The following is a 27,269-nucleotide window of genomic DNA, read 5'->3' on the forward strand; positions in this document are numbered from 1 at the left end:
TTTTTAGTACACTCGTGGTCAGATTAGGCTGTGTCAGTTCATCGAGATATTTCGAGTTTAATATATGACGTCAAAGGCCTGGAGGGACAACAAACAGACGACACAATGTTATTCTTATGGAGAAGAAAATTTGTTTCCACTTTCATTAATTTTATTCATATTTTAAACATGGAAAACGCTTGTTGACATATAATAAAATTAAAATGTGTGTTGATAATTAATTTTGTTATATATTTGATTCAATTGCATTGATGGATTCTCTGAATTCGTGATAAAATATAAATTTTGAGGTTAGGGGTGTTTGTTTACTAACTTGAAATCTTTTACTACTGCGGTAATTCCCACTTAAAATATATATTTTATATCTTTTTTAATAACATGCATACTGGATATTGTTTAATAATGTTGTTAAAATGTAAAATGTGATTAGCAAACAAACACCCCTAACCTCAAAATTTATATTTTATCACGAATTCAGAGAATCTATCATTGCAATTGAATCAAATATATAACAAAATTAATTATCAACACACATTTTAATTTTATTATATGTCAACAAGCGTTTTCCATATTTAAAGTATGAATAAAATTGATGAAAGTGGAAACTAATTTTCTTCTCCATAAGAATAACATTGTGTCGTCTGTTTGTTGTCCCTCCAGGCCTCTGACTTCTGACCTAGAATCGACTCTGACGTCACAAGTGACAGAACCTAATATATGCTTACACATTTTTGTCGTTTTCTAACACACGTGTTGCCATGACAACACATGAGTTAGAAAAGGACAAAAATGTGTAGGCATATCTAACCACGAGTGTTACTTTTACTTTTTTTAACAATAAAATCACTAAATTTTCACTAGAGCAGGGTGGGATAGTTGACGAGAATTATGACAAATGGCGAATGGGGACAATGGAAACCAACCCAGATATGCCTACACTTTTTTGTCCTTTTCAAACTCATGTGTTGCCATGACAACACATGCGTAAGACAAGGACAGAAAAGTGTACATATTTAACGTTATCGTTTTGTAAACATAGCCTAAACAATTAAATACACTTGAGGCGTTTTCGGTAGATGCTCCGGAGTGCTCTAGAGCATTTTTTGATTGACTGGATCCAATGGAATTAATAGGAGATTAGACCATAAAATGCTCCGGAGTATTCCTTGGAGCATCTGCCGAAAACGCCTTTGGTTGGTTTCCATTGTCTCCAACCAAAGTTCCCACTCGCTATTTGTCATAATTTTCTTTAACTACCGCACCTTGCTCTGGTGAAAATTTAATAAATTTAAGGTGCTTTTACACCTGCAGTATTTTGATCAAGCAATCGGATAGATTATATTTTCACGGTTGTATCACTGAATTTGATTGACTCTGACAAATATTATATTCTCGATTATATTTTCACTGAGAAAATTGAATTTTGTTAGAGCCAATCAAATTCAGTGATTCTCCGTGAAAATCCAATCCAGCCGATTGCTTGACCAAAATACTAAATTTTCACTAGAGCAGGATGCGGCAGTTGACGAATGGCGAGTGGGGAAAATGGAAACCAACCACTTTACGAAAATTATAGTTAGACAAAATTTCAATACTACCCAACTCTTTGCTTTGTGGACAAACATATTTTGGTTTCTTGCTTCCCAACCATGTTTGTTTACAAATGTCATCTGGCTGTTAAGATATTGTGTGACAGGAAATTATTAATTGCATATTAAATTAATTGACAACGTTTAAATTTTTTTTCATTTATAGTTAAATTATTAAATTGTTGATAATATCATTTGAACCATAAAAATAATTAAAAATTTTCAAGTGTTGTGATTAATAAATTATGAATAATCTAATCGAGATTAATTTTTAAAACTTTTTCTTTAAAAGAACATTTTCCTTTATTCTTTACTTTATTTAAATTATATTCTTAACGACCACTCGATATTGATGTATATTAGAAAATGTATTATTTTAAATAAAAAGTTAAGTAAAGAGGTGAAATAAAAAAAATTTGTACCTAACCTATAAAATAGTTCCTACATCGTCTGCTTTCTAATTACAACATTTCGAGAAAAACTTCAAACTATATTCGTCATCTTTCGGAAACGTTCGGGGATACTATATTAGTATTTCTTACGGACCTCTGTATTCAGTTTTACAAACTACGAAACACTCATACTAGAAATTCAATTAATTTTCTCTTTTTAAATTTAAATGGTACTGCATTAAATTTTCAAAAAAAGATTCCCGGCATAGTAGTATTTGAAAAAACTGTAAAAATCTCAATCTTTAGGAAAAATAATATTCGACTAGTTATTTTTTAATGTGAAATTGTAGATTTTAAAATAGTAGACCCCATACAGTAATTTAAGCTATACGTATTTATAAATTATACAGTCGACTGAGTAGAAAAATGTTTCTTTACCATTGCAGACAAGTCTATATTTGTCTGCAAAAGCAGATTGGCATGACTAGACACTGCACTGGGCGGAACGGATTCAAAACAAATTGATCGGCAATCATCGAAAGAAACTCGACTTACCTAAAACGTATTTGCTACCAACTATATATACATATATATCAAATACCAGTAGTTGAATATAAGAAAAATACGGAAAATCCTTTATATAATGCATTAATAGAGAAAACCAATTAAATATTGCGATAGGTGTTTAAAGCTTAATTAATTAGACGCTCAAACATCATTATATATATATACAGATCACTTGAAATATTATTTAAAAAATAAATTTACAAAAGCATTTTTATCACCTTTTTTGTATTATTTTGACAATTTTCTTTCTCTTTTATTTTATTGGCAAGAAAAAAAATTCCCCACATAAATCTAATAAAACTATTATATATCCGGATTTACAATTAGTAAAAAAAACAAATGAAATGAACTGTTTTCTTTCGATAAAGAAAAAAAAAATAAAATGTTGAACAGTGTAGGCGGAAGTGGTTTTATGTATATTGTAGCTCTAAGCAGTAAGCACGTAACTAAAATACAAGAAATTGAAAAATTTTTCATCCAAGTCTAGACATATTTTTATTGTCGTTTTATTTTAATGGTTACGCTTTCTATTAAAATTTAATTTTAATTCATCAGTTTATAATTAGTAGCCCAATTTTTACAAATTTAAATTTAAATCTTATTTTCTGCATTGTACTAATTTTTTTTATTTTCTTTTATTTAGCACATTAAGTACGTATATATACATGTAAAAAAATAATTGAGTACGAAATTTTAACAAAATCAAGAAATTGTGGTCCATGCGTTGTGTAATAATTACAATAATAATTATTGTAACTTTTAAAAGCCTCTTGAAATTTATTATATTATCACACTTTTACGAGCACAAATTTAAATGTTTTTCACTTCAAATGAAATGCCGTAAATTGTTTATATATATATATGTATGTGTATGTCAGGTCAGAAAAAACTTAATTCCAGAATAATTATAACATTTAATTGATTATTATGTACAAACTTAATTCAAAATTTATTATCACACTTTATATTAAGACGAAATCATTAAAAAAAACAATATTACAATTATTAATAAATTGTAAAATTTAATAATTAAATTATTAAAACATAAATAACTAATAGACCTATATTATTAAAAGGGACGCATATGATTATGTTCTAAAAATCATGAGTTAGAATTTTCATATTATGTAATTTCATTTGTCATAATTATTTTTAAGCCGAATTTTCATTTGTTCGAATTAGTATTTTGCAGAATTTTCATCAAACCGATTTTATATATTACAGAATTTTTATATAATCCAAAATTCACTACATAGATTTTTTATTTGTTCGAATTATTATTTGATATAATTTTCATATAACCGATTTTTCATACCACAGAATTTTTACTTAACCAAAAAATCATTTAACAGAATTTCTAATTGATAGAATTTCTATTTCTCCGAAATTGCATATGACCGAACAAACAATCGACAGAAAGATTTCGGCGCGATTTTTCAAATCAACCAATCGCAATTTTATTGATAATTTTTGATTGGTTGATTTTAAAAATCGCGTCGAAATCTTTCCGTCGATTGTTTGTTCGGTCATTTGTAAACTCGGAGAAATTAAAATTCTATCAATTAGAAATTCTGTTAAATAATTTTTCGGTTAAGTAAAAATTCTGCAGTGTGAAAAATCGGTTATATGGAAATTATATCAAATAATAATTCGAAAATTCATCTGAAAGAAAATTCTATGCAATGAAATTCTACCCAATGAAAATTCATTAAAATGCCTATTATATTAAATAAAAATTCGAGCAAATAAAAATTCTAACAAATAAAAATTCGAACAAATAAAAATTCTTTGAAGTGAATTTTCGGTCATTTAAAAATTCTGTAATACAGAAAATCGTTTTGATGAAAATTCTGCAAAATACTAATTCGAAGAAATAAAAATTATGCTCAAAAATAATTATGACAAATGAAATTCCATAAAATAAAAATTCTAATTAATGATCTTTAGAACATTAATCATGCGTCCCTATTAAAATACTAAATATTAGGTACTATATAGTAATATTTGAAAGACTGTATACAGTCAAAAATAGGGTCAAATATAGTCAACTATAACCTCTGGCATAGTTATATTACCTAAATATTTAATTAAATATAATTAATCAATTATGTTATAGTCAATATTCGAAATCAATTAGTTGTCATATTAATTAATAAAATTTTCGAAATTACTTGAAAAATAACTTAAAAGTTGCACTTGACAATGATTTTAATTTAATTATAGGAGAGAGTAGACAACAATGGATCACTGTTTACAATGGATAATTTCAATTTTCTGGAAAATTACTTTAGAAAACTTTGCCCAAACTCTGAATGTAAATTAGATCTATACTACGTTCAAAAATTTGTGCAACATTTCGCAAAAAAATTTTTAATTACTTTATTTACAAAGTGTACGAATTATTGAAATATTTGTTAGGTAATAACAAATTTGTTCACCTAATACAATATATGTTTGTAAATAATAATTTATAATTTTGTATTTCAACAGTTTATCATTGTAATTAGAAAAACACATAAAGACTTTCATAGTTTCATAATGTCAAAAGTATTCTCATGTGATGGGTTGCTAACATAATGCTATTGATTATTCGTCAGGTAGATTTAGATCATGATCATTATCTAGGAAAGTGTAACTTATCACGTCTTGTTCCCGGGTTACAAAGATCAAAGTGAAGATACTTTCACCTCGACCACGTACAAGAAAGTATGTACATATATACATATATATACTACAGTACTAATGTAACAAGTGTTATAGTATCATTTGAATTAGTTAACAATAGTCACCCCATCACTTGTGATGTAATAAATTTTACAAACATATATTATAATATATATATATGGAGACATTCTTTAAATTATTTTCATTCAAAATTTCTATTTGATTGGAACAATTATAAATAAGGAATTTTTTCCCCCTTTTTCAAACAGTGGTACTTTTGTCGTCTAAATAGTGTTCAAGATTTTTTCGCTCAGCTTTGCGTTAACGTAATGCTTACTATTATTTTCACTCTCAGTTTCACACATTTTTGTTTTTTCAATTTAAGAAAAAATTAATAACACTATAAGTGAAAGTGAGAATGTAAATTTTTTTTTCGAAAGCAAAAATAGGGGAAACAATAAAATTTGGAATAAGTAAAAAAAAATTTTCCGAAAGTGATAGAGAGAATGAAAGTGAGAATAAGGATGTAAACAAATTTTTCGAGAGTGAAAGTGAAAGTGAAACTGATAGTGAGAGAAAGTAATATTTTTATTTAATTTTAATTTTTTAAGTACTTCCATTCTAAAAATATTTTTTTTCTTGCATATTTGAAAAAATTTGAGAAAATTCCTACAAATTTCATGGAACATATTATTTTCAATTTTTTCATTATAATAATGAAAAATACATATGAAAAGTATAAAAAATAATTTTCAAAAATTAATAATTCAAGTAATTTACATGAAACTGCGGAAAAGAGAAAAAATTAATTTTTTTCAATGTATAATTGAAAAAAAGTATGTTCCAATGAAATCTAAATTTTGAATGAAAATAATCCAAAAAATGCCCCATATAATATATACACAATCATGTATTTCTCAAAAATTTAACATGTGAAAACACCTTGAATGTCTTTTGCTCCACAAAAGGTTCTGGAAACAGTTCAAGTCCTTGATCTTTTCGACGTTCGAGATTGTATAGACTAATTTCGATTCGGTAATATTTTTTTATTGCTTCAACTCACACGTCATTTATATGATTTATTTCTATATACGCCCGATAAATATAACATAAATATCTATTTGGATAATGTGAATCATAAACGCATTCAATAAACTCATATCTTTTATATAATGAAAACTTATTTATAACTGACATAAACAACAAATTTTCATATTGTATTCAATAATTATTGTGGAAATTTTTTTTTCATTTCTCGTCTTTTTTACACTGGAGAAATTAATTTTTTTTTCCAAAGAAAGCAGATTGTTTTTTCTTAAAAAAAAACTTTTTTTCTCTTTTTTTGTAACATAGAAAGTTGCATTGTTTATATTTTAGAAAGTGACGGCATGTTTGTTGGTTTCTTTTTTTTCTTCTTTTAAAAATGAAGACTCAAAATTGATTAAAAATTTTTTACTTATTTTTTTCACTAATTATTAATTGACAAAGTTTTTATCAATATAAGGTCTTGAGGGCCAAAAAAATGTGATTTTAATTTATGATGAAAGCACACATTATTATTTTATGATTGCGATATACATATATATATATATATACAATATTATATCTATTGTATACTTTTGACTATAAGATAATCATCATTAATTCCGTCAATTCAGAGGCTATTCAATAAAATTGATCGGTAGTTGGATGCTTATAGTGATAAAAAAGAACTCCTTTCTCTTGTTATGTGTAACTGTATATATCCTTGTTCTATATATATATACACAATTCAGGATCGATCTCCGATCAGATTTCCGTTTGTTCCTCTTGTGAAACTAATTTATTTTGGCCAAATTAATTAGTACAAATTTTATAACTTAAAAATTTATTATTATAAATTTTAAACATTCTTTTAGACAATAATTTTTAATTATATTAATGCGATAATAAAGAATTTAAATAAATAAACGGTCAAATAATTAATTTAATTAATTACAAATGATAGTACATGGAGAATTTTTTTATATAACATCCGAAAGTATTGAACTCTAAAATTTTATCAGTGACCCCAAAAACCCCCCCAAGTAACAAATTGAAAGCAAATTCCCGACCAATAACCTTTTTTGGGAAAAACTTATCAGGACCTTCACAGTTTTCCTAAAAGTCTCAAATTGAGACCAAAAATTGCATCAAATCTTTGCAACGTTTTGATGCACATAAGTTATATCAAAAAGAGATCGTTTTGTGTATCATTTTTAGAAATGATACACGAAATGGTCTCATTTTTTGATGCAAAAAATTTAATCAATTTATGTCAATCATGGCCGAATTGAATCGACTCAAAATTAAACGAATTTTTTCAGATATTTTGGTAATAGTACAATTGCGGAGACCATTTCACTATTTAATTTGAAAATGAAAATAACAGAAAATCAAAGACAATGTGCAATTCGATAATTAAAAAGTGACAGCTTATAAACATAACCTTAAATTGCATGAGAAAAAATTTGTCGATAAAATCAATATAGCCGAGCTTTTTAGAAGGTAGATGGCAGCACTCATCTATTTTCTTTCTTTAAATTTTTTCTGAATCGTTTTTATAAAAAGCAAAACTGCCATCTAACTTCTAAAAAGCTCGGCTATATTGATTTTATCGACAAATTTTTTCTCATGCATTTTAGGTTATGTTTATAAGCTGTCACTTTTTAATTAACGAATTGCACATTGTCTTTGATTTTCTGTTATTTTCATTTTTAAATTAAATAGTGAAATGGTCTCCGCAATTGTACTATTACCAAAATATCTGAAAAACATTCGTTTAATTTTGAGTCGATTCAATTCGGCCATGATTGATATAAATTGATTAAATTTTTTGCATCAAAAAATGAGACCGTTTCGTGTATCATTTCTAAAAATGATACACAAAACGATCTCTTTTTGATAGAACTTATGTGCATCAAAACGTTGCAATAGAAAAAGAGAAAACCAAGTTTACTGTGTTGTCAGTTTTCTTCTAAATTGTTCTATTTTGTAATATTATTTTTATTTTAAATGAATGACAGTTTTCATTATTTTTTATTTTCTAACTCATAATCTATTTAAAATTAAACAGTATATATATATATATATATAAATATATATATAGTTATTTTATACAGTATATAAAACACTAAAGAATAATTTTGAAAAATAACGCACGCTTGGGGGATCGAACCCAGGACTCTTAGGACACGATCCGAATACTCTGACAACGCAGCCAAGTTGACTTACAAAATATTTTATACCTATCACTACTTTTTTAATAACAAAACTTAACTACTTTATGTTTGTGGTAACGAAATAAATACATTATCTTTACATTTTTACATGTACACGGAGAGACCGCCAGTTGGAAAAATTACTAAAAAAATTTACAAGTAGCGGAAATAAGGTTGCATTGTCAAATATTGCTGTAGGAAATCGAAAATTCTACTAGCAGCATACTTAATAAAACCTGTAGACTATAGTAAAATTGTACACAAATTGGAATAGAAATTACTATAGTCTACAGTTTTATTAAGTATGCTGTATGACAAAGTAACCTTATTTCCGCTACTTGTAAATCTTTTTAGTAATTTTTCCAACCGGCGGTCTCTCCGTGTAATAATACACTGAAAAAAATTTTGCCGAGAAATTCAACTACCATTGGGTAGTTGACTAGAAAGTAGTTAAAATAACTACTTTTTTAGTTAATCTAATCATGTTCATGTAGTTAATGTAACTATTTTTAAGAAGTTAATAAGTAATAGTTGATTTTACGTAAATATGTAGTTAAAGTACAACTACAGGTCGGTAGTAAAATTAACTTTCTTAAGGTAGTAAAAACAAGTGGAATTGTAGTCAACTCAAAATTTGAAGAGTAGTAAATCCAACTACTATTCACCAATAATATGAAATGTAGTAAAAGGAATTATTTTCTTTAGTTAATATAACTGCTTTTTGAGTAGTCAATTTTTTATTAATTTCTATGATTTTATAGGCTTCAATAAAATTCTTGTTGTAGAATTAATAATTCGTCTGTAATTAAAACTACTACTTTCACACATTGGGGAAAAAATGACCCTCTGTGGACAAAAATCTACCGACAACACAAATCTTAACCGATTTTAATATTTTTTTTTTTTTTTAAATACTCGGAGAGGTTTTTCCTGTAACGCACAACTGCGATAAATTTGATTTATTTCAAACTAACCTTAAAAATGATACCTATATATGAAATTACGTTATTAGGATGGTTTAAAAAATGAAAAAATGATTCATTTTGATATAGCAGAGAGTATTGTGAACCCTTTTTGATCACTGAATGCGAATTTGACATTAAAATTGCAAAATTTAAAAATTTAAAATGGCGGATGCAATATGGCAGGCAATGTTTTATAAAATTCACCAAATTCACTCGAAAGTTGTTATTCAGGGATTTTTAAGGTCGCTGGTTACGAATCTGAAGTCTGATTTCAAAAATTCAAAATGGCGGATCCAATATGGCGGATTAAAAAAAAATTAAAAACTCATTGAATTTGCATGAAAGTTGTTACTTGGAGGTTTTTGGGGTCGCTGATTACGAATCTGAAGTCAAATTTCAAAAATTCAAAATGGCGGATCCAATATGGCGGATGAGAAAATCAAAAACTAATTGGATTTGCTTGAAAGTTGTTACCCGGGGTTTTTTGGGGTCGCTGATTACGAATCTGAAGTCTAATTTGAAAAATTCAAAATAGTATTAGATTAGAGTATTATATTATTATTAGATTATTAGTATTCCCTGTTGAAAATTCCTATGTGAGAACACATATGGGATCCCATCCAGGATCTCTTGTGAGTTCTTATGTGGGTTCCCATACAGGTTCACACATAAGATCCTGTATGAAAAGGTTCCTGGGATGAACTTGCGTGAGATCAAGCGCACGATCTTATGTCTCTGTAAAAGCAATAACACAGGATCCCATGAGGTTTCCTGTGTAGGTTCCTATATGAACAACACGATAAATAGGAACACACATGGGATCTTATCCGAGATCTTGTATGAGTTCTTACATAGGTTCTCACATAGGTTCTCACATATAAGAAGATTAATAGCAGCTTAATAAGATTTGATATAAAATCTTATTAAGCTGCTATTAATCTTCTTATATGTGAGAACCTATGTAAGAACTCATACAAGATCTCGGATAAGATCCCATGTGTGTTCCTATTTATCGTGTTGTTCATATAGGAACCTACACAGGAAACCTCATGGGATCCTGTGTTATTGCTTTTACAGAGACATAAGATCGTGCGCTTGATCTCACGCAAGTTCATCCCAGGAACCTTTTCATACAGGATCTTATGTGTGAACCTGTATGGGAACCCACATAAGAACTCACAAGAGATCCTGGATGGGATCCCATATGTGTTCTCACATAGGAATTTTCAACAGGGTTAGATCTGCCATCTCAAATTTAAAAAATTCGACTACAGATTTGTAATCAGCGAACCCAAAAACCTCCAAGTAACAACTTTCAAGCAAATTCAATTTGTTTTTAATTTTTAAATTCGCTCTATTGGATCCGCCATTTTGAATTTTTCAAATTAGACTTCAGATTCGTAATCAGCGACCCCAAAAACCCCCGGGTAACAACAATTAATAAATAAACAATTATAAATAAAAAATAATTTTATTTTCCTATTTTAAGTAGTAAAATCGACTACTTAAACTAGTAGTTTTAATTGCAAAAGATTTATTAATTCTACAAAAAAATGTTCTTAAAGCCTATTGAACCACTTTCAGTAGTAAAGTTTACTATACTTAAAGTAGTAGTTTCAATTGCAAAATATTTATTAAATGTACCAAAAAAATGTTCTTAAAGCCTATTGAACCACTTCAAGTAGTAAAATCTACTACTTACATCTTGAGTTGTTTTAACATTTTTAAATTGAGTTAATACAATCACAAAATGTCATTTTACCAATTACATTTTTCATTGGTTTAACTATTTTTATATAGTTAATAGAACCGTTTAAATTCAGTTGAGGACCTATTGTACTACTCAGAGTAGTTAAAAAGTATTAAAACTTACTAGTTTTTTTTCAATGTAGCTTTCAATCCTTTTAAATAATTTATTTTAAGAAACTAAATTTTTTTCAAATTTTTAATAAATTAATTAAAAAATTACATAAATTGACATTTACGGGAATTGTGCCAGTTAAGGGTTAAATAGGGCAAACTGAGGTAATTTCTACACGGTTAACGCATGTACAAAAATTGAACTTTTTCCAAGAATCATCAAGTAAGAATATAAATAAAGTAAGCTTTCAAAATGTTTAACAAAATATAAAAAAAAAAGAAAATGTATTTGCAAATCATTATAACGATTGTAAATAGTTTTCATTTCGATTATCATAAAATGCCTTTAAGCAAATAAACATTTTTTTTTATAAACAGCAAATAAATAGAAATACCCCGTGTCATAAGATGAGAGAATAAAAATGGAAACAGCACCATGCATAGTATTTTTATTGCCATCATTATTCTACGTTTAAGTGCAAGTTAAAATCTCAATTATCCAATAGAGTTGCCTTTATGACTACACTTAAATACATATTTAACTTTTCATATTTATATATATATATGTATATATATACAGTGTTAAAGTAGCAGTAAAAAATGTCAGGAAAAAAAAAGAATTTGTAGATATATCTATATAATATAATAGAAAAATGCAAATTAATTCACAACATATAATTGTAGAGTTACAAAGTGTCAAAAGGAGATGTCGAAAAAAATTTTTTTTTTTAAATCAAAGTGAATGGAAACACGTTAATTACATTAAACTGCTATTTGTATATGTTCTCACTGTAATCTATATATGTACACAGAGTTACGACATAATTAAAGCAAAGAAAGGCAATGGGGAAGGGAATTGTGAGTGTGACCTTGGCTTTTCATTATATTATTGAAAGAGTTCTTTTTTACACTACTCATCGGCACTCTGTTTTGTTCTGGATCACTTCACTTTCGCAAAATATTCCAATATCTAGTTAATACGGAAATCAATCAGCAAACGTAACCTCAAAATTAGATCAAAATTTGAACATAACCTCAAAAATTAGTGTTATTGGTTAATAGCCCTATTACTTTCAACCTCCCTTCAAAAATTAAGGACAGAGACAGAAGAACAAAAAGCGAACATAACCTTACAATTATGTCTAAGATTGAAGATTAATAAGCCAAAAGACAAACATAACCTCAAAATTTAAGTCAAAGGACATAGCCTCTTCGTTGATGACTTTCAATTTTTTGTTTTTAAATTTCTTTTTTGAATTTTGAGGTTATGTTTTTAGGTTTCTTTGTAATTTTGACAATTTTGTTATATACACATTCTTGACTAGAATTTGCGATACCAGGTGTGTTTAAGGCAGACGTCCATTTTAGAATGCAAAATTAATACACTTATTTATTTTATATTTTTTCTCATTTATTTTTATTCTACATTTAACAAAACCTTTTACATTTAAAAAATACAGTATTTTAATTAAAGTAATAATTTTTCTCTTCTGTTTAAATTATTCTTTATTGTTTCCAGAGGGCGCCAAAGGCAGAATGTAAAATTTGTAATTTTTGTACATAACCTCAAAATAATTAAAAATTATACAATTGGAACCTTCGAATTTCGGTGAAACCAATTTTAAGTATACTTTTTTAGTTCTGTTAAAAACTACTTTTACGTTTGAGGTTATGTTAATAGTTTGAACCTTCTTAATGAATGCAATTTATTTAAATAAATAAATAAATAAATAAAAAAATATGGTTTGTTTGATTTTAAATTATCAGGGACTGCTCTATCGGGGGCACCTCAAAAAATTACAAATTTTATACTCTGACTTTGGCGCCCTCTAGAAACAATAAATAATAATTTAAAAACAAAACAAAAAATGTTTCTGTTTGTTAAAATGTTATATTTTTAAAAGTAAAAAGTTTTTCGCTAATTTAGAATAAAAATGGGTGAGAAAAAATGTAGTAAAAAAGTGCCTATTTTTTGCATTCTGAAACGGGCTGCACAATAAAATAAAGATTTTTAGTATTATTATTCAATTGTCACTTACCATGAGAAATTTAGATGTTCAGAGTCGTTGTCGCTGGATCTGAAACAAAACAATAATTTTTAGGTTAATTATTAGTCGCAAACATTACCCACTTTAGTTCACAAGAATCTTAACAAAAATTTAATTAATTATTTTCTTATTCTAAATGTACTATTATTTTTATAATATAGAAGAAAGACAACTAATCTGAAATTTTTGAGGTTATGTTCGTTTTAGCCTATGTTTCTGACATTTGGTATTAAATTTGGAGGTTATGTTCGTTTTAACCTGTTTTTGATATTCGGTTTTGACTTTTGAGGTTATGTTCGTCTTAAATCTAGGTTTATAACATATTTGCAAAAAAGGTATAATATAATTTTCAGTTTCAAAAATGGCTCTTTTTATATTCATTAATTTTATTCCTATACTCACCCAAGTAGAAATTTCCGTAGCTCGCCGTAATTAAACACCGGAATGGTACTGATCCAATACTGGCTGTCAGTATTGACTTTCAGTAGTGGCAGTGTACTGACTCATACATCGAATCAGTATTATGTCGGAGGTAAAAAAATATTAAAATCAGTACTGGCATTTCACTGTCATTCACACCGAATCAGTACTATGTCGGTTGTAAGAAAACATTAAATATAAAAAAGTCTTTAAATTATTCCAATAGGTACAAAACGATAATTTTTTTTATTAAAAAATATGTTTTTAAAATTAAAATTATTATTTATTTGAATAAACATTTAACTAATTAGTTATTATGTAAATATCAAAAAAAAAATTTGTATCGTACATTAATAATTACATTTTTCAATTTATATCAAGTTTGTCACACTATTTCATACTTTCTAAAATATAGGCATTCAATTATCTGTTAACAGATGAAAAAAGTTTATCGTTCTTTGATGAATCTAGCACTTCAACGGCAAGAGAAGATTCTTTAAAGAAAAACTCAAAGAAGAAAAACTGGCATAAAAAGAAAAGTCAAGGAAATGTATATCAGCGTTTAGAATCTTCTTCGAGTTCAATACATTCTACAGCTTCTAAACCTAAAGAAAATTCAAAAAAAAAGATTCCACTCTTTCACCTCCACGTAACGGCAATACATCGGCTGTTTAAGTCAAGAAATCAAAAAAGAAAAATTCTGTCAAAGCTAAAAATAAATCGCCTTACGATTTAAATTTAAATCATTTAATTACATCTGAAGGCAATTTAAAAGGTCAGTAAACAATAAATTGTTTCGAATTTTTTTGGTGATAAAAATAAATAAATAATTAAATATTATAGTTATATATAATACATATAATTATTAATGTATATATATGGGTGATTCCACGTCAGATTTTAGTTCAAATTTTAAATTCGTCCAAAATTTTTTTTTTTTCATTCTTCATAGTAAAAAAACGTATACGTATTTTTTTTTGGTGCCAAAATTTTTGAGTTATGAATTTTCAAAATTTTGGTTTTTGAAAAGTAGACCTATTTTCAACGACCTACAACTTGAAAACTATTGAATTTAGAAAAATTTCATTAAGAGAAAAAAGTTTCGATTTTTTGTCGACTTTTTAATAATGTCAAAAAAAAAATTATTTTTGAATTTTTATTAAAAAAATAATAATTTTTTATAAACAAATTCATTTTTTTTCAATTTGGACATTTTTTTTTAAATTTTTTTTTTCATTAGATAGGTACCTGAAAATAATAAAAAACGTTTGCACAAAGTTTTGGAGTGGGCCTGATGAGTTTAATGGGTGAAAATGAATTTTTGAACTCTGCGTGCAAGTTGAGCGCGCGGCGTTAATAATTATATTATCAGTATCTAATGAAAAAAAAATTTTTAAAAAAATGTCCAAATTGAAAAAAAATGAATTTGTTTATAAAAAATTATTATTTTTTTAATAAAAATTCAAAAATAATTTTTTTTTTGACATTATTAAAAAGTCGACAAAAAATCGAAACTTTTTTCTCTTAATGAAATTTTTCTAAATTCAATAGTTTTCAAGTTGTAGGTCGTTGAAAATAGGTCTACTTTTCAAAAACCAAAATTTTGAAAATTCATAACTCAAAAATTTTGGCACCAAAAAAAAAAAAAATACGTATACGTTTTTTTACTATGAAGAATGAAAAAAAATAGTTTTGGACGAATTTAAAATTTGAACTAAAATCTGACGTGGAATCACCCATATATTATTTTTTTCTTGTAATTTTTTACATTCTGATATTTATATTCAATTGTTTGTTAACATTATTATAAATTATTATTATAAATTATTTATTATTAAAATTAAATTATTATTATTATAAATAAAAGAATTGAATATAAAATATTAAAAATGTGTTTAAATTAATGTCAATAACTTTTATTACAGGTGATATGTCCGTACAAGAATTTTACATCATGATAAATGTGAAAATTGTTAAGGGATTTGAAACTTTGGAGAGAAGAATGCTTTACACTTTAAAAAAGAAGTTGAATATGATTGCCGATGCTGTTAAAGTGAATGAAGTTGCGTCTTCTATTGACAATCTTTTAAAGAATCCGATCCTACAAAATCTTCCTAAAGATAATCTTGCAAATTTTAAACTTTTGGATTCAAATATTTCAGGCGATAATCAAATACACGTAGTATGTATATTAAAGTTTGTATCTAATTTAAATTTCTTTAATTCTGCATTTAATTTTATCACTTTGTTTTTTTAACAGATTGAGTACATGACCCTTCGTTCATCTGGTGCAAAGACAGTTAAAAGCGCAATAAATGATGTATTACCATCGTTTTTAACAAAAGAAGTTCAACTTCAATACAGTGGTTGTGGGAAATTAACAAAAGGAGTTAGAAAAGAAAACTTTTCTCAAACTAATATTCACCGATGTTTGGAAGGTGTGTAATTTTATTTAATATTATTCTCAAATTTGTCTACATAGTTTAAATTTTCTATCTAAATATTACATTATGTTATAGGTGTGATTTTAAAACTTCTTACAACAACGAAATCGGAAATTGTGTCAACATTAAGTCGCTGGCTATCTGATGCAGTGGACAGAGATGGAGGAAAACAACAAAGACAATTAAAAAAAACAAGATGAAAATCAAAACATTCCAAATTAAAAATTTAAAGTTTTTATTCATTTTTTATCAAAAGCATAATTAAATTATGCATTCAATGGAACAAATTCAAACAAAAATGTAACGAATTAAAAATAATATTGTGTATTTTATTATTAATAAACAACAAATAGTTAATTCTTTGTGTTTTCATTTTTGCTGTTAAAAGTAGAATATCTCTAATTTATTATTACACACCTTAATACTAGATAGTTCTTTATTATTTCACCTTAAAAAAAGTAATCTTCATTCTAGAGGATTCCTCTAAATGTAATGCATATTTTCCTCTTAATTTTGGTATCAAAAGTAATAATCTTAATTTAGAAGGATTTTCCTCTCGAAAAAATCCTCTTAAAGGAAGAATAATATTCTAATATTTTGACAAGTTGAAAATAACCGTATTACACAGGTTTTGAATAAATTATTAGACAATAATGTTTATGTATTGATAATAAAGTACAGTTTTGACACATTGAATTAAATGTTGATATCAAAACCTCAACAAAAAAAATTCCTAGTGTTATTAATGTCAAGAGAACCAATAATTTTTTTAAATTTGAATAATATAATAAATATTTAATAAGATTTAATTATTTACATTCAAAAAAGGTAAATTATAATAGATTCCTGTAATAAAGAATGAAATATTGGTTTTTAATTAAACATTTCTGAAAAAAATTTCTTGCTTTATGCTGAGCATCAATACATTAGATTTAATTACAATAATAATAAAAAATGCTGTAGCCAGTTGCAAATATCAAACAAGTTCGACGCAAATATTTAAGAAAATTAGTAAGAAATGAAGATTCATCGAGAGGTTATATTTTCTGTATTTATACCTCCATTCAATATATCCACCCAGATTTAAATCATTTAGTAAATCTTCGAGTCTCTTTTCCATTTTGGTCTTTCGATTTATAACACAACATTATTATAACAAAATACGAAAATTGACAGTTTCGAAAAACAAAAGCACAAATGTCAAACAGGAAAAAAATGTAATCGATATCATATATTTACTTTTCCTTTTTTCAAATATACTAAATTTAAACAGGAAAATCGTAATTGAAGAGGAAAATGCAAAGGTACTCCTTTTGTCATTGTTCCATTACAACAAAGAATAAAAATATTCTACAGTGAAATGGAATATTCGTACTTTAAGAGGAAATATTCAGAGGATTTTAGAAGAGGAATTTTCCTCTAAATTTAAGATTACTTTTTTTTGGGTGTTGATATATTTTATGTATTCTTAAATTAAATTAAAATTTTTTTTATCATTTATATTTTATAGTCGTCTTTTATTAACTTATTTTTAATTATGTAATTCATCAATCATTTTTTTCTGTTTTAATATTATTTACGGTAAAAATAATTTATTAAAAATATTTAACTGAAATTGATATCCAGTTTTATTTCATTAAATCTTTGTAAAAATTGAAAAAATTTTGTGAGTTTAAAAAATTTAAGAATAAATTCATTTTATTTTCGTGATCAATAGATAATACAAACTTTGAAATCAAAACTTTTGTATTAGGTGAACTACTTCAAGTCAGCACTTCAAGCCAGCGCGGCTGTGCGGTATGCGTATCTGACTTGCGTTCTAAGGGTTTAGGGTTCGATCCCCCATGCGTGCGAGATTTTTCGTTCTTAGTTTTAAGTGTTATAAGTACAATATTTGTTCATGTGTAATATCAATTATTAAATAATTATTAAATTAAGTATAAGTGCAAAGTAAAAAAAATTAAATATTATGAATTTAAAAAAATAAAAAAATTTACAACACAAATTATTTTTTGTAAAATAGTTTATTAAAAATAAAATAATTTAATTAATATAAATGATAATTATTATTTTAATTATTTATTGTTAATAATATTTTATATATTCTAAATAACATTAACTATTATTGGCTTCACATTACCTGTTCGTGGTAAAAATGGGAGTAATAAACTAATAAGGATGAAATTTGCATTGGAAAGCGTGTTTTAGCATTTTGTAAAAAAGTGAGATTTTAAGTCCGGATAAGTACTTTGCCAGTATTATGCCAGTATTATTCTAGTACTACGTTAGTACTGGTGAGCGGGACAAAATCAGTACTGGACAGCGTTACCAGCCAGGTCTGGTCCACTACTGGCCCAGTACGGCAGTCAGTACTGTTATACTGACTGGCAGTGTTGGATCAGTACTATGCCAGGGGCACATTTCTACTTGGGCATTGTCGGTTTCGATGCATCCAATAAAATATTTTTAGAAAAAAATTCCCACAGAGAAAGTAGTCATGCGTAAAACAAATAAAACATAAAAGTATACATCAGATACCGCGGGAATTAATTAAATTATAAAAGTAAACACTTTTCTCTTTTATATTGTATATAGTGGATAAGATGAGAGGGATAAGATTTCAGAGGAATTGTTCCAGGTGTATTGTTGTTATATAAATTTCATATATATGTATATACAGAGCTCTACATAGAGTGTCTAATAATTGCGTAATGTCGATTACAGCACCGAAACTCGATCACCTGCGTCCTGATTGTAGAATAGTCCCTTTGGGGCGTTCACCAAAATTCATGACTTGAATGGAACGACGACGGTGAAATGTTGAAAAAGAAATTTTTCTGCCGAAAGTAGTATAGTAAACCTTGGCAATCTTGGTAATTGTGACCTCAATGTATGTAATGTACTCATGTGACTTGAATTTATCACATATATGCACTTTTCAAATTCTATATCAACCACAACTTTTTATTATTATTTGCACTCTCTTTAAGATTCATTTATGAGACTAAGAAAAAAATTGATTTCAAATTTTTTCATCTGAAACAATTAATCTTAACCCTAAACGACCTGAGGTAGAATTGTGTAATTTCGCACTTTGAGTAAACGGGAAAAAATTTTCTGGTAATTCTTTAACATCGATTTAGAGATTTTACATGTTCCTAAATCTGTTAATTCTACAGATATTTTCTGTAAGGATTTAACGCATGCGCGAAAACAATGCAGTGATTCGACTAAGGCTGAGTACGATTGAGTGCGAGAGGTCAAGGCGAATTTAGTGTTTTTATTATTATCATAGTGTCGGCAAGAAAGTTTAATTAAAAAGGAAACGTCTTAAGTATATAAACATTATTATAGAAATAAATTATTAGAAATTTTTTATTTTAAAATTAACTGTAGTGATTAAGTGAGAAAAGTCGTTTGTTTCAATTTCTCGACATAAGAAAAAGTGGATTTATCATAAGTTTTGAAAACTTGCTCCTCATTTTTTTTGTTAGAAAATTATTGAAGGATGAATTTATTTACATAGAAGTTATACTAATTTATACAATAATGTTCCGCGAATTTAATGTATTCGGAGGAGAATATAACCTATAAAAATACTCTACCAAATATATATTATCCCCATATAGTATACATAATTTGGTCACTCAACAGTTTTTAAGAACTGTAGCTCAAACTTGTAGAATTAACAGATTTTAATGCCAATGATTCTACATATTTCTCTATTTGGAGAAACATCAGTAGATGGCGCAGGAGTTTCTGTAAATTCTACAGAAAATTTTTTTCCGTGTACCTTCTCCGCTTTGATTTTTGCTTTGATTTTCATTTTTCAGTGGAAAATTTCAGTTAAAATCAAAATAAAAGTCAAAATGAAATTATATACAATTCGCACCCCTGAATTTTATTTATTGTCGTAATAATTATAAATTTATATAATCATTTAAAAAAAATTTTTATATATATATATATATATATTCATTTTAAAAAAATTAGGCGACGAAAAAACACAATTTCCGATTCCAGTCATTGTTCTGCAGCCGCAAAACATTTCCTCTTTGCCATCACTTTTCTTGATGGCCTTCTGGCTTAAGGTCACCTTCAACGAAACATTCCCGTTTCTATATTAAACTGATATATTGGATAGTATGTGCCAAGCTATATCCAATCAAGCTGCGTTGTTAAGAAAATATTGCTAAAAGGTTGTAAAACATGTCCAAAATGGTAAAAAAAAAAAAAGTTAAAATTTACAACAAAATAAAAACAAATGGTGTTCTCAATTTGTTCCCGTTTGTGCAAAAATACACTTTGGGACCATTCATTAATTACGTAATGACGATTTTGGCTAATTTTGATCCCCCCTACCCCCATGTAAGAATACATAAGATTTTTCGGACCCCCCCCTCCCCCTTCTTACGTAAGTTTTTAACAATATTAATGTAATTTAAAAAATTAATTACAATAATACAAATGAAAAATACTTGGCAAAATTTTACGTAAGAATAGCTTCTACACAGAAAATTAAAAGGTATTAAAATAAGCTGCTACGCTTATTATTTTAATCCAATTTTGCTTATTTTAATTCCAAAATGGATTAAAATATGCAAAATTGTATTAAAATAATAAGCGTTGCAGCTTATTTTAATGCCTTTTAATTTTCTGTGTACCCACCGACGTAAGACCATGTAGAGATTTTATAACCCCCCCCCCCTCCCCCTAAGGACCCTTACGTAATTAATGAATGGCCTCTTTTTGAAAAATTCAAAATTCCGGGCAATAACATTTTATTCACAACTTCAAAGTGGCTTCAATCAGAAATTAACAATTGTGCTCATTTTCTTTTAACATATTAAAATTTCTGTTATAACTTACTTCTGTTCTGAATTTTGTCAAATTTATAAAAATCTGTCTGGTAACATAAAATTTGCCATATGTTATTTAAGGTTAGTAAAAAATCCTGACAATGAGCAATCAAAATGAAAACAAAAATTGCGATTTCTAAGAGACTAAGTTATTATTTCCCTAAAGGATATTCTTTCCAAAATATGTTTTTTTAATAGTCATTTTTTTTCAAATTTTAAAGTGCAACTTCAAACCAGAAAATATTCATTTCTTGTTATTTTCTTACAAGGAAAAAATTAATTCAGTAAATTTTACAGAACTCATTGTCAGTTTCGTAAAGAGCTGTATTCGATATTCCGCAACAGTTTTCTAAAATATATTGAATTAATTTTTTTCGCATAATTAACATTGACATTCGACGTGCGCTATTTCCGAAATTATAGTGAATAATTAAATAAAAAAAAAAATGGCTGAACTAATACAAGACGAAAAAAAAAAATTTTAGTTTACACTTTTATGATGTTAATTTTTATAATTGTAAGAAAATAATTATATTAATGTGTTTTTTTTATATTATAAACATTCAAATGAGAAGAACAATGTGAAATACATTTTTGGACATTTGAAAGCCATCGACTGAAATTTATTGCGCAGGCGTAACTAAAATAAAAAAATTACTGCGCAGAATTTTAACTCTCGTTGCCGAATTCGGCAATTTTACATTTTATACGTAAAGCAATCGGAGGCATAGCAAAAAAAAAAATTACAAAAGTTACTTTCGCTCCCTCTGGAAACAATAAATCATAATTTAAAAACAAAAAATGTTTTTTTTTTAGTTAAAATATTATATTACTAAACCCACTTGGAAAGATTCCCCCGAAAGTGCCCCCTGGAGGTACTATCAGAATTCCGCCGGAACTTCCAACGTTATTCCGTCGGAATTCCATCGGAGTTCCAAAGAATTTCCGATGGGATTCCGACGAAATTCCGATTAATTTTTTCAAAATTTTTAGAGTCCTACATTAAGAAAATTATTATTATTATTATAAAATAAAACTTTTAACATAGAAACTTTACTAAAAAATTATCTTAGTATATGTCTCAGAAGATTGAATTATCAGAGAAACTTTGTAAAAAAATGTATTTTTGATGGAACATTTCCGACTTTAAAAGATTCCCCAGAAAGAGTTCCCTGGAGATTTCATCGGAGCTTTCTACAGAATTATATTCTAATATATAAGTAATCAATGATCAGATGATTTTTAAGGCCAGGTCCAAGTGAGGCAGCGCCATCTACATTGATACTAAAATTTTGGAAAATTTTCAACAGCCTTTTTTTGAAAACAAGATGGTAAAATGCTTTTTCCTTTATGCATAATTGATTATTGGCAAGATATATACCAGCTAAAACATTTTTTGAGTTAAAATAATGAAAAAAAATTTCATGTCGATAAATTAAATATGAGCACTTTTTTCACAAAAACTGTAACAGTACTTTCTCAGAAATTACAATCAAAAATGCAATTTCCATTTGGAAAATTAATAAACACTAAAAAATACACCACCTAAGATTTACCAATCACGAAAATAACAACAAAAAAAAATTTATTAAATATTTAACATATTGATACTGCTTTACTGATTGTGACAGCCCTTTGGTAGATTATGTATTTCAGGTGGTTAGCAACAGCGCCAATCTCCTCCTTTCGGCAAAACTGCGAAACGTCTGTTGATATATATATAACCTGCCAAACGGCTGTCATAATGAGTGAAATATGTTATGTTAAAATACTTTTTTTTTGTTATTTTCGTGATTGGTAAATCTTAGGTCGTGTATTTTTTAGCGTTTATTAATTTTCCAAATGGAAATTGCATTTTTGATTGTAATTTCTGAGAAAGTACTGTTACAGTTTTTGTGAAAAAGTGCTCATATTTAATTTATTGACATGAAATTTTTTTTATTATTTTAACTCAAAAAAAGTTTTAGCTGGTGTATATCTTGCCACTAATCAATTATCCATAAAGGAAAAAGCATTTTACCTTCTTGTTTTCAAGAAAAGGCTGTTGAAAATTTTCCAAAATTTTAGTTTCAATGTAGATGGCGATGCTTCACTTGGACCTGGCCTTAATATCTTTTTTAAGGAGCCTTGAAAACAAACAGCCTTGCAATAATTATTATTTCCAGTTGTTTAAGAGTAAAAATGTTGATAAAAATTATAATATTATTAATTTATATTAATAAAAATAATTTCTTGCAAGACTAACTTCTAAAGTTTAATTTTACACATGGAATACCGAGGGGGAATTTACTTAGGGAGTCAATGGTACACTCATCTTGTAATAATAGTGTAATAACGTGTAATAATGCGTTATTACGTAATCGTAAAATCCAAAAATCCCATGTAATAACTCTGTAATAAACAGTAATACTTAGTAATAAGTGTGATCAGAGCGTAATAAGTATGTAATAACAGTGTAATAAGGGAGTTAATGGTACTCAACTTGTTATTATTATTATTATTATTATTATCAAAATGAATCATAATTTAGAAAAATAAATTTTTTTCTAGATGCTTGTCCAAATGAATGCTGGACAATAGAAAGCCAGTTGATTTCTAAATATTTCATAAAAAATAAAATTCTTTTTAGTAAGGTTTCTATGCCAAAAATTATATTTTATAATAATAATAATAATTTTCTTAATGTAGGACTCTGAGAATTAAAAAAAAAATCAATCGGAATTCCGCCGGAATCTTATCGGAATTCCGTCGGAATCCCATAGGAAATTCTTTGGAACTCCGATGCGATTCCGTTGGAAGTTCCGACGGAATTCTGATAGAACCTCCAGGGGTCACTTTCCGGGGAATCTTTCCAAGTGGGAATGCAAAAAATTTTTTTTAATTTAGATTAAAAAGAAGTGAGAAAAAAATAGTAAAGATGTGCCTATATTTCGCTTTCGCAAACGGACGTCCGCCCGTTAAAAATTTTTGTCTAGAAATTTTTATTCTGGACATATTATAGTTTGGGACATTCTACTTTTGAAATTTTTTACTTTGGAGAAATAAATTTTGATTCTTTTAAATTTGAAATTTTTTCTTCGTGCTTTCGGTTTGGAACCTTGGTTTTATGAGACATTGGAAATTGAAGAGATATGGAGAAACAACAGAGATTGTGTCTTTTAACATACATGAAGCATATTCATACATTTATATTATAAAGAAAATTGAAAACATGTGTTTATTAAAATAGTGTATTATTAATAATTGATTTCCAATAATTATAAATATAGTTATTAAAGCGCCTACCCTTGCCAGAGGCATTAAAGATTGCCATTAGTTGATAAAAATACTACTGTTCATCTTGCAATCATTGACCTCAGATGCTCGCATTCACATGCATTTTTCTAACTCAATTTTAACTGCAAGCAGTACCGTTCACTAATTTCCAATGACGTAATCTCCATGTATAACGATCCTCTCATCTATAAGAGTGAATATCGGCTAACCGACCCTGATCGTACCATCAACAACACTACATTCTGACTTGCAAAGATCAACTTTCGCTTCGTCACATGAGTTTTGCGCAATATATATATGAAGTCCTGCGAATCACGAGATACCGCCTAAAGAAAATCTTTGTCTTTATAAATATACGTGTGTGTGTATGTTTGGTAACCACACTCTCGATGAGTTCAATTCGTCATGTGATTCCAATTGCTTTACTTTTTCGCAATATGCTTTACTTTCCTATATATATATATATATATTCAAAGGCGAGAAGGAAAATGTTTTCCAAAATTTCCACTTTCTATTTCTTTCATCACTATAAAGTGAGTACAATTTTATATTAATAATTATTGAATTACGATTACTATGCAAATTTGTATTGAAATTTGTATATTTTCAATCTATCCCCAATTGGGGACAACAACTTAGGCCTGCATTTGTCAACTCTACACTGCAAATGAGAAGTAAAACTCGTTTATTTCAAAAAGAGATTGTCCGCAGACAGAATATTATGTGTACGTCTGAGTTTGATATGTATACACATTCCAATTCTAGTTGTTCTCCGAAATTCTAATAAATTTCTAACAAGAAATGTATATTTACATTTAGAATTTTCAGCACTAATTATTATTTGTATGGAATAATTAAAATGTTTCACAAATAGATTTACTGTATAACGTCAATTATTATTTTTTTAATAGATTATATATTATTACATAGGCACACAAAAAAATCATGTTCCGAGCTCTAAGTTAACCCTTAACTGGCACAATTCTGCGTTCTAACGTAAATGGCACAATGGGTCTGCTGGACCCGACGTGTTTTCAAACGTGTATTGTACAGCCGGTATTGAATATTTTTGCTCAAAAATTTAATAATGAAGTAGCTTATCATGTGTTTTTTAAAATGTAATTAGTTTTACAGGGATTAATTGCTGAAATCTTGGAAACCTTGGAAATTTTTTTTTAATTTTACTGATTTTGGACCATTGCTAAAAACTTGCCAACCATGGGAAAATTAATTTTTTTAAATTTACAGTTTTTGGACCATTGCTAAAATCTTGCCAACCGATGGGAAATAAAAAAAATGTTTTTTTGATTTTGAACCATTGATAAAAACTTGCGAACCATGGAAAAATTATTTTTTTCATTTTACTGATTTTGGACCATTGCTAAAATCTTGCAAACCATGGGAAAATTATTTTTCTTAATTTACGAATTTTTGACCATTGCTAAAATCTTTTGAACCATGGGAAATTTTTTTTTAAATTTACGGTTTTTAAACCATTGCTAAAATCTTGAAAACCATGGGAAAAAGTTTTATAATTTTTTTAATTTTAAACCATTGCTAAAATCTTGCGAACCATGGGAAATTTTTTTTTTCTATTTTACGGATTTTGAAGCAGGGTTAAAAACTTGCGAACCATTGGGAATTTTTTAAAATTAATTTTCCATATTTTGCATGATTTTTGCAATGGTCAAAAATCCGTAAATTAAACAAAATAATTTTCCTATGGTTCGCAAGTTTTTAGCCATTGTCCAAAATCCGTAAAAAAGAAAAAAAAATTTTCCCATGGTTCGCAAGATTTATGCAATAGTCTAAAATCCATAAAATTAAAAAATTGTTTCCCATGGTTCGCAAGTTTTTAGCCATGGTCCAAAATCCGTAAAATTAAATAATATTTTCCCATGGTTTGCAAGTTTTTAGCCATGGTCCAAAATCCGTAAAATTAAATAATATTTTCCCATGGTTTCCAAGATTTTAGCAATGGTTAAAAATACGTAAAATTAAAAAAAAATTTCCCATGGTTTCCAAGATTTTAGCAATGGTTAAAAATCTGAAATATTAAAAAAAATTTCCTATGGGAAATTGTACCATGGGAAACGGACATAAGCAATGGTTTTTGAGATTTTTGCCAAGGTTTAAACCATGGGTCTAATCGTTTTTTCCTTGGCAATCGATTTCGCCCATGGTTTTTATGATTTTACCCATAGTTTCATTTCCACGCGGGGACTTAAAAATTTAAGGTTATGATGTATTATTCTTTAAGGAAAAAATTACCACAACAGCAGGACTTGCAAAAAAGGTATTTATTTTGCAGAATAAAATGTGACTTTTTAGGTTAAAATTAAAAATTTATAATTATTAATGTTTGAAGCTAATTTATTCTTTTGTATCGAATTAGTTGTATTAAAAAACTTAGAAAATTACTAAGAATATGTCAAACTAATGTATTAAAATATAAAAAATATTCAAAAGCTACACATTCAATTAATTTGAGCTGGAAAAAATGCTCGGGTCTACTGGACCCATTGTGCCATTTAAGGGTTACACTATGACTACTTAATATTTTTAGAGTCACTGAAACCGAATCTGAAGTCAGTTTAATCCCATCACATCAGATATTTGACATAACCTCAAAAAATCTAAGAATTGGTCTTTAAATTTAAAAATTTTTAAAATTCGGATCTATAAGTCTTACAGTGATTATTATATGTTTTTAGTATCGCTGAAGCCGAATCTGAAGACAGGTATTTGACATAACCTCAAAAAACCTCAAAATTCGTCCTCAAAATTTTAAAATCAAGAAAATTTCGGATCTATAAGTCTTACCATGTCTACTTTATGTTTTTGTGGTCACTGAAACCAAATCTGAAGTCTATTTAACCTCATCACGTCAGGCTTTTGACATAAAATTAAAAAAATCAAATTTTGAAGATTTTTTTCGAGGTTATG

At 27.3% G+C, this 27,269-nt stretch overlaps 1 protein-coding gene across 1 annotated transcript; it reads left to right on the forward strand.

The window, feature by feature from the left end:
• The first annotated feature begins 14,192 nt into the window (after positions 1-14,192).
• Positions 14,193-16,388, forward strand: LOC127286300 (uncharacterized). The gene is made up of 4 exons (XM_051312684.1): positions 14,193-14,519; positions 15,670-15,926; positions 16,005-16,182; positions 16,264-16,388. Exons 2-4 carry the CDS (start codon positions 15,675-15,677, stop codon positions 16,386-16,388), a joined length of 555 nt encoding a protein of 184 aa, XP_051168641.1. The 5' UTR covers positions 14,193-14,519; positions 15,670-15,674.
• Positions 16,389-27,269: the final 10,881 nt, after the last annotated feature.

This window comes from Leptopilina boulardi, unplaced genomic scaffold (genome assembly GCF_019393585.1).
Source record: "Leptopilina boulardi isolate dan_hultmark-lab unplaced genomic scaffold, ZJU_Lbou_2.1 LbouV2_352, whole genome shotgun sequence".
Classification (NCBI taxonomy): Eukaryota; Metazoa; Arthropoda; class Insecta; order Hymenoptera; family Figitidae; genus Leptopilina; species Leptopilina boulardi.